At 31.2% G+C, this 9,691-nt stretch overlaps 1 protein-coding gene across 3 annotated transcripts in view; it reads left to right on the forward strand.

Moving 5' to 3' along the window:
* LOC148602008 (selenocysteine lyase-like) overlaps positions 1-9,195 on the forward strand; it is an 18,099-nt gene extending 8,904 nt beyond the window's left edge. For 2 of the 3 annotated variants that reach the window (XM_088555927.1, XM_088555926.1), the window contains exons 8-13: positions 1,203-1,312; positions 1,543-1,579; positions 2,399-2,482; positions 3,145-3,244; positions 4,315-4,384; positions 6,395-9,195. In XM_088555927.1, coding sequence (XP_088412053.1) covers positions 1,203-1,312; positions 1,543-1,579; positions 2,399-2,482; positions 3,145-3,244; positions 4,315-4,384; positions 6,395-6,557 — 564 coding nt within the window. In that variant the 3' untranslated portion in view covers positions 6,558-9,195. The remainder of the gene's footprint in view (positions 1-1,202; positions 1,313-1,542; positions 1,580-2,398; positions 2,483-3,144; positions 3,245-4,314; positions 4,385-6,394) is intronic. The other variant, XM_088555928.1, reaches the window with a different exon arrangement.
* The last annotated feature ends 496 nt before the right edge of the window (positions 9,196-9,691 follow it).

Below are 9,691 nucleotides of genomic sequence, written 5' to 3' on the forward strand. Positions count from 1 at the left end.
CTGTTGGTCCTTCATTCAACCATTTATTGGTGTGTCCATCACATTAATTGGTACTCATCTTGTGTAATCTGTAACTCAAATAGTATTTGAGCAATATTATTCAAACTTTGTGCAGGGATAATATGCAGGTTGAAGATGTGCATCTCCTATTATGAAAAAAAAATTTTAGCATGTTGAACTTGATATTTTTGTATGTGCTATCATTAGGACCCTACACATGAAAATTTGTAACATGCTCTGTAGTTTTTTAATTTACTTAATATTTAGATATATATTTAAGACACTGACAAATATGTGACTGTGACACAAGTCTGAACATTATTTTGTCTTATTTTTACTGTATATTTATTTCAGATTTCAGCAATTGCCACTTTTTGATTGGTTTAAATAAAATCATTTCTGTGTGTATTACATTATTGGCAGAAGAAGTGTGGCTAATAAAGGTTTTATAAAACGAAAGTGTCAAGTTTTTTATAAGTTGTACTCTACTTTGATCTGCATCATTTTTGGACCTACATCACAAATTTGACAACAGTGGTCATATCAGCACTTACAGATTTATGATAAAAGAGACAACTTTAATTTTAATATAATAAATTTTCCTTCATGTGCAGCAATATACCTTCATCTACTGCATATGGTGTTTATATGCTACACTGTAGCAAGTACTAACTACTCTGATTTTCTTGAATGCCATAAATATCTGCGTAACAGACTCCTGAATCAGGGGTTTGAGGAAATGCATGTAAAAAGGTCTCTTACAAAATCTTTTTTTAGATATCAGTCCTTGGCTGAAAATAAAATAATGAGTAATGACTGTATTTTATAAATTGTTTTTTTTTTTTTTTTTTTTTTTGTGTTGATGTGACCGCTGATTTATCGATTATGAAGCAATAGCATGCAAATGCTATTTAATCACCACTGGTATATTCATGCTGCAATGGAAGTGGGAGGTTTAGGGCACTGTAAAACCTAGATTTAACCCTCCATTTTGTTTGAAATGCCTGTACCAAGTCAGAACCATTGTGGTACCACCTACTCCAGTGGTGTAATATCTATTTTGCCACATTTATTTTGGACTTGACTTGATTATTGATCAGATAAGTGTTCTGTAATTTTGTCGCTAAAAAAATAAAACTTCATGTGACTGCTATGAATGACTAGACTTAAAGACTCTTAACTTTGATATTCTCTTTATACAGTATTATGGGCCCAGAATAGGTGCCATATATGTAAGAGATCTGGGTAGTAAAGAAATTCCATTGTACCCTATGCTGTATGGTGGAGGTCAGGAAAGAAATTACAGACCAGGGTATAATATGCTATCATGTCATTTAGATTTTATTCCATTTGTTCCAATTTCATCAGTTTGTGATGCCTTTTTTCTTAGTCATCCTAAGTCATACTTTATTAAAATGTTAGTTTTATAATTTCAAAACCATAGAGGTCTAACCACCTACATGTATATCTGACTTTTTATTTAACTGTGTGATCTTCATTTTTGTATTATTTTTTGCTACTGACTTAATTGTTGTGTTTCAGAACAGAGAATACACCCATGATTGCTGGATTAGGAAAGGTATAACATTTTTTTTGTTACTGTGCTTTTAACTACTTGTAGGTGAAGTCTATAGAGAGAGACAGCTTTTTTAAAATACTACTTTTCATTTGTAGCAAGTAATTTATTCAAAAATAGATCACAATACGAGGACTAAAGTCTTGATGATTGGGACTTGATTTGATCAAAGAAGAAATAACTGAGGTTTGCTCTATTGAGAGGTACATTGTATAGGAGGGTCAGTATCTGTCAACATATCAAATACGAAACTGATGCAACTTGAAATGCTCCCATAAAAACATAAGTTCATACCTCAAATTCTAGTCTTTGAGCTGTTTGGTCTTACTTCAAATACATGTACTCTATTGTGACATCATGATGTTGCGGAAGTTTGTTGATGAAAAAAATTCACGGCAGTCTTTCACTTTTTTTGGGTCCATACACAGAAAAGGTGGAAGAAATTCATGTGCCACAAATTCCTTCTCTGCCAACCTGCAGAGTTTTGGGCCCCAAAGTATAATGTATATCAGATCCTTGATTTTCATTTTACCATTTTTTGACTTCTCTACCATTAAGCTCCCCTCAGGAGCTTAGTATATGTACATGCAATTTAAACTTTTTATGATTTGTTCATAGATTTACAATTCTATTAGGATAATATTAAAAAAAATTGGTGTTATTATGGAAAGGAAATATTGTTAGACACAGTTAAGGGGAGATAATCTATTTTTTGTCTATATATATTACACTCAACATGTGAGAGTCAAAATTAAAGAAGATATGCTAATACAATGCATCTTTAGCTCCAGCTCAATTTTATTGGGTACTTTAATTTTGTAGGCTTCAGAACTTGTCATCAAAAACATAACCATATATAACAGTCACATGGCAGAAGTGAGAGATTACTTAGAGCAAAAGCTGAAGGTATGTCAATAGACCTTGAACATAGTGAAAATACAAAAAATAGATAACATGAATAAAATCCATGTTTAAAATCAATTGTTTTCTTTACTTTTTGAACTAAGTCATTGATTTTCCTTCTAAAGGTATGTTGCAGTTTTAAATCCAAGTACTCATGTACTGTGTCAATTAATATTGAACAAGAAAGTTAAAATTCTAGCAACAGCCTTTAAATATTGAATAGCTGTATGCTAAACGCAAGTAAGGTGCTAGTTAGAAATGGGATGACTTGTCATAGTGTTGTTGATCATCCCAAGCAATTATTTCTTTTTGTCTGATTTATGATGTCATGATATGCATTTATGAAAGTTTACTTAATTGGAAGACGTATCTCAGTAAAGAAATCTAAGACTGGGTAGATCTAAGAGCAAATTAGTGTGTATGTATACATGACATTTTGGAAAGTCTTATATTTTTAAGTTACCTATATACATTTTTTCATTAGAAAGATTAAAAGAAAAATGATAGTCTGTAGTCTTAAATAACTCTGACTTGTGAATGTCAATAGAGTTATTGGGTGTGGAAGGTGCTATCAGGTTTTACAAATCTGCGCTGTCAACTGCTTTGTCGGAGTTACAATCTTCAATTTTGATTGACAGTAATAAATAGTTTGTCTACCTTAACAGGATGAATTTGCAGAAAGAATACGCTTTAATGGGAAATTTTCAACAAGTGAAAGATTACCCAACACATGTAATGTTTCTATATTAGGTGAAACATTGAGAGGTTTGTGTTTTATTCAAGTTTGTGTACCAAATATTTAGATTACAAGTAAAGCAAATCAATATATATTTTTTTGTTTTTTGTTTTTTTTGTCAGCTGAGAAAAATCATCATTAGAAAAATTAAAATTGAAACATGACAGTATCGGACTTAAACTGGACATAAATAATTAAAGTACCTTCTTCAGATCAATGTAGTCAATGTTATAAGTTCTGATATTATTTTGATTTTGTCATTCTAGTACAATGTATTAAATGCTATCTTGAGTTTTGCATTATTGATTAAATTCCTGCTAAAATGTTGTTGAACATTCCATATGGGAGTTTTAGTTATTGCTACACTACCATCACACGTATATGCCACGAGAAAAATGTCACAATGAATTATAAATCTACATTTATGTGTAAAAAGTTGATGTGTCCTTTTGTTATTTGAGAATGTTTTTTCTTTAATTTCAAATTGTATTAAGCTGTGGATTACTTGTTTATACATTTTTTTTTGCAATACCAAGATTATTTTTTAAATTACAGGTTCAGAAAAATTTAATAGGATAATTAATTAGAAAGAGTTTATAACTAAAATATTATCACAAGTTGATTCCCACATGAGTTACTGTAAACCTACTAAATGTCACGGTGTTCTGATTTTCACTATTTTGGCAATGGACAGAATACCTAGAAAAATAGTACCCATGAAATTGATTTTTAGCAGTATATAGCACTAATCAGTTTGTGAAACTGTGAAAATTAATACCCGTGTATATGTTCACTTCACAGAATCTGTGAAAATTAGAAACTCTGAAAATTAATATGTTAACAGACTATATTTTGATTAGTCACTATAACCATTGGTTATCCTTTTCATTATTTAGAGTTTCTTATAATTTATTGCTATTTTCAACATAAATTGTTCATTTTGTAATCGGCAGATTGTATTTGATGTTTTCGTAGGAGATACTTCGAATGTGAAATTATAGAATTTATTTCACCACTGAATTATCCAAATTTATTGCACAGAAAATAGTTAAATCACTACCAGTACTGTCTATATAATAGAGTAATTAATTTTTTTTAGGTCATGCTGTTTTATCAAAGTGTAAGCATTTACAAGCTAGTATTGGAGCTGCATGTCATGCTCAAAACAGGTAGGATTGCTTCAGGCCATACTTAAAACAGGTAGGATTGCTTCAGGCCATACTTAAAACAGGTAGGACTGCTTCAGGCCACACCAAAACAGGTAGGATTGCTTCAGGCCACACCAAAACAGGTAGGATTGCTTCAGGCCACACCAAAACAGGTAGGATTGCTTGAAACCACACCAAAACAGGTAGGATTGCTTCAGGCCACACTTAAAACAATGTTTGTTTCACCTTACCTGATCCTAGCTCTTGGCTTTGGGTAGGTAGGTAGGAAAATTATTTGTTTCCAGTGTTCTGTCTGTACAATTTGGTAAATTGAATAAAGACTTTATTTATATAAATTATTTTGGTTGATAGTCAACAAATATATTAACAAACAAAAAATGAAGTAGCTCTTAAACAGAGGTGATCATACTCCTGACATTCTTTGTGTTTTGTTTAGTTTATCCATTCATTATTCAGAGAATTTTCAACATTGTATTAATTTGATTTAAATATATTCTTTGCCCTAAGGCCATAATAAAAAAAATTTCTAGATTCTCATCCTTGTCCAACCTGACTTTTCACGCCTGCCCTGATTTTTTAATTTTCAAAATGCATTTTGAAAAATAATACTCAACTCAAATTACCAGAAATATTCTGTGTCTTGTTGGGTCCTGATTTAAAATAATCATCATATAGTAACTTTTGGTTAGTAGATCATAGTTTTGCTGCTAATCTTTGAAAAATGTTTCCAAATTGATGAAAACTGGTACTGGTGTAGCAGCAGTGATACATGCACTTTGATAGAGCTTTTTTCGATATGTTTGTGCTAGTAAAATCATTTTTTTTTTTCCAGTACGAGTGACAGTTACTGTAGGAAAGATAAAAAATGAAAAATAAAATTTGTCCCCCTACCCAATTTTTTTCAGTAAGGAGTTAAAGGATATCAACTAAACTTCAGTTAACTTCTTTAGATAGATATTTCTCAATATTCTTATATCCAGAAATGGGAGCTGAGCGTCACAGATTTTTGGTGTGAATCAGTTCATTTTTTTATCCATACATCCAAAAATACATAGTGATGTCCGCCTTGAAAAAAAATGTGGGTACAGAAAATAGATTCACTAGATCTTTCAATGTATACTGTAATACAAAATCCTTCCAATTTGTTTGTTAGATTTTGATGTAGTTTAATGTGAAGGTTCTGCAATATAACAAGATGATCAATGTCTTATATTCACAAAGGGAGATCATCAAATGCCAGTACTCAGCAGATCTTTCCCAGTGCAAAAAAAGCTTTAGATATGGTAGACAGAAGAATCTGTGTGGATATTTATTATGATCTGATTCTAAAATTATTACTAGACTGGATTAATGTCTTAACAATTACTCTTTCTCATTGCTCCTCCATTTGTGCCAAAATTCTTGGCAGAGTTACTGTTCTTGACCTGCAGTATAACATGTCCAAATTTTTAAGTGACATGTAGAGGAAAGAACTACTTTGCTATGAGGATCCTGCAATTTCTGGCAAACTATGCATCTGAGCTTAATATTTAGTCTAGTTTTTTCTGACTGGGTTTGTATATTTAGTATATATGTATATGTAGATGCTCTAAAACATATATGGCTCAAAATAGTTCTGTCTGAAGTAATGCATATGCAGTAAGGATGTGATTGTTTGAATTTTTTAACACTGACACACAGCCTATTTTATAGGAAGGCTCACATATTCCTGTTCGACAAGACATCAGCAACATACAACATTGCAGTGCATTAACAATAAAGTCAAATGGAGTACAAATAGCTCCCTTGAAGGCAAAGCAGAAAATCATATTATTTCAAGTATCAGTGTTGGTTATAGTAATGCATTGTTTCCCAGATTTTGTTGTATTATCTAATGAGATAAAATAAATTTGCTATGAAACTAAGTTCTTTATATTCACATATTGAAATTTCAATGGCTTATAGACTGAAAAGGGGATTAGTAGAAAAAAACATTTGTTTGCCTTTATTACAGATCGATTTCTCTTTCAGGCCATCTCCAATTTTACTTGCAATAGGAGTACAAGAGTCTGTTGCCAGAAATGCATTGCGACTGTCAGTTGGTAGAGATACAACACTTGATGATATTGATCTAGCAATGGAAGACATCAAACAAGCTGTTCTGCAGTTAGATAATTGTGTTGATGAAAGTTGATAAAATTAGACTATTTGGTTGTTACACGTTTTTTTATCATGTTTTATGTGCTATGAATTATTTCAAAGTTCTCCCTGTGTTCTTTGTAGTTCTACAATTTTTAACTTTGAGTAACGGGCAATTAATTTATTTAATTTAGTGAAAGTATTATAACACATACAATGATAATGTTCAGGGAATTTTCTATCAATTAAATGACAGTTACCGGATTAATTTTCTATGGTAGGTGACTGGACGATGAAGAATTCGAAGACAATAACTATTGAATAGTCTGATAGAAGTTTAAATCTCCTTGTTTATTGTCCAGTTAAGTAGTACTCCAGCTGAGAATCATGCAAAATACAATTCATGGTTGGAAATCCTACATTTCTTTATTTTTGATATTTCGTTTAAAATGTTATAGTAAAGGTCTCAGTATCGTATTAATTTTCCCATAGACTTCTATAGTGAAGTGCATATTTTTAGGATTTTTTAAAAAATATGTAAATTGATTCAATAAAACTTTCACTTATGTAGCATTTCTAAGGACATGTGAAAAAATAATTTCCCGCAAAGAAAATAGGGTGAGTCCACGAAGATCGAACAGAAAAGTAGTCTCGAACTATAAATAGCCATTTTCCCTACTTTCACTTTCGTTTTGCACTCACCAAACCAACCTTTTCAGTGGAACATTTTTAAGATATTATGTTAGATTTTCTTTTAAAAAAGTTCTTCATCTTACAGTGTGATGTTTGCTCTATTTTATAAGTCATTGTTCATATCTTTTGACAAAATATTAGTTTGTAGAGAGGCAAAAAGAAAATGCACTATATTTTTATAGCATCCATGTTTTGACGTACACCTGCTCAGGGATATGCAATACGATACTGGTACCTAAACAGAACATGTGACTTGTCATATAACCCCTGTTCATAGGAGATATATATTATAAGGAGTGTACTATATAATTCAAAATTGAGAGAGATAACTCTGCTAATGCCACTGAAATACAATAGAAATTATTGAATTTTTAATGTAAATCATCTCTTAAACACAGACAGATTGGAATGAATGATTATACATTTCATCATATAGACCCATTTTAACTAATGACAAAAAAATGTGTAGGCTTTTTTGGGGGTTTACCATATATTACAGTGTTTGCATGATTCTTACTAAGACTGCTACTGAAATACATATTGAAAGAAGTACATCAGGTTACAGTCTAAACATCATCATTGTATATACTAGATAGTGTTGGGAAAGTCAATAGGCTACTGTAAATGTATCATTTTTTGCAGTTGCTATGTTTCACAGCTTTCATTCCACCTCAAAAATTAATATGTTTACAGTATTTCATATTTATTATAAGAACACTTATGGGTTAAGTCTAACTTTAAATTTAAAGTGTTGCAACAGACTATAGCTATTAGTGGTGTCCATGGGGGAGGGTTTGCAATTGCTAAATATTTTTGAAAAATAAGATGCAATATCCTGCATTCTTGGAATTCTTAGTGCCAATTTGTATTACATACATGTATATCTCAAGTTGTTACAAATACAAATTTTTCTAGTTTCAATAATGATAGAGTACTTGTACAAGCCCACAGAACTACTGACATGACCTGGTAGTTATAGTAATAATAGTGTACTTGTACAAGTTGACAGAACTACTGAGATGACCTGGTAGTTACAGTAATGATAGTGTATTTGTACAAGTCGACAGAACTACTGGGATGACCAGGTTTCTATTCAACATTAGTTATTTTTCTAGAACTGTGCTTTAGGAAAAGTGTGGAATCCTGACACTGGAAGTTCCGTAAATGAAATACATATACCAGTAAAACAAACTTCCAGATTCTTGAGAGCAAGAAATTTCAAGGGCTATTTATAATCATCATAACAAGAGAACAAATATATATATATATGTATATTTCTTAACACTTTTTTCAGGGTAATAAAATAAAGGCTTAAATTTTTTTATAAGTCACATGAAGTTTTATTTATGTTATGTTTAAGTTATATCGTGGTTTCTGTGATTAAAGGGCTATTTTTCGCCGAATTTCACATGAGGAAATGATGTTTGGTAAATGATGAATGTTGTTCCTCCTTGCAGGGGTGGAATTATTGTAGTAAGGCTTTTCTCAGCATCTACTAATCACAGCTTCTTGATATTTGGTATCCAGCATCAGGTTCAGGTCACATATTCTGGAATCCAATTTCAGGCCTGTTGGACACCTGCTTTCCGTTTCACAAAATTTGGCCATTTCTGTCTTTGACCCATTTTTATCCAAATCTGATTATAGTATGGTAAATGTTGGTTGGGCAGGGAAATTATTTTCATCACACTTTTCTCAGCAACTACTAATTACAGTCTCTTGATATTTGATATGATGGTTCCCATATTGTAAGATCCTATTTCAGGCCTGTTGGACATCTATTTCCTGTTACGAAATTCTGCCATTTCTGCTAAATGTTGTATCTTTACTAAATTGAAATCGTTGACTTCCGTTCAGGTTGATTAAATGAATTTTGATTGACAAGTTTTAAATTCTATTAATTATATAATTCTTTTACTTTTTATACAATGTTATGTTGTTTTTAGCTTGGAAATACCGATGTGCAATATTTATTTAATGTTATTATACTTTAAACATAATGATGTCTTCAGTTTTATTTATTAGAGGTACACATCACTGAATCCACCTAAAGTTCTTGGGAACTACATTTTTGTACAGAGCTTTAGTTGCAAGATACAACAGGTCTCTTAAATAATTTCTTTATAAATATTTTCTTCACATTAACTTCAAAAGAAAACCTTAAATGCTTTTGATTGGCTATGAGCAGGTAATAATTACAAATCCCATATACATGTATCCAGGTGTAACTAACCGTTTCCTTTATGATTGTACCACACTATTTAGCACCAAATGTAGATCCCTACAATTCAATAAAAACGACTCCATTTTCTCAGATTCATAACAACATCAAAATAGTGCTGAGGATAATGTTAATTTCTTTTACATAACTTCATTTTGGCCCTATGAGTGTAAAATAGATATTATAAAACTTATATCAAGGATAAATTTGATACATACTAGTGTATCTATAGATATGAACATAAGTATCTTACAGTGTAATGCTCAATATCCTAA

The sequence above is a fragment of the Perna viridis genome, chromosome 12 (assembly GCF_037379345.1).
Source record: "Perna viridis isolate PV_CMFRI_1.1 ecotype Kerala chromosome 12, ASM3737934v1, whole genome shotgun sequence".
NCBI lineage: Eukaryota > Metazoa > Mollusca > Bivalvia > Mytilida > Mytilidae > Perna > Perna viridis.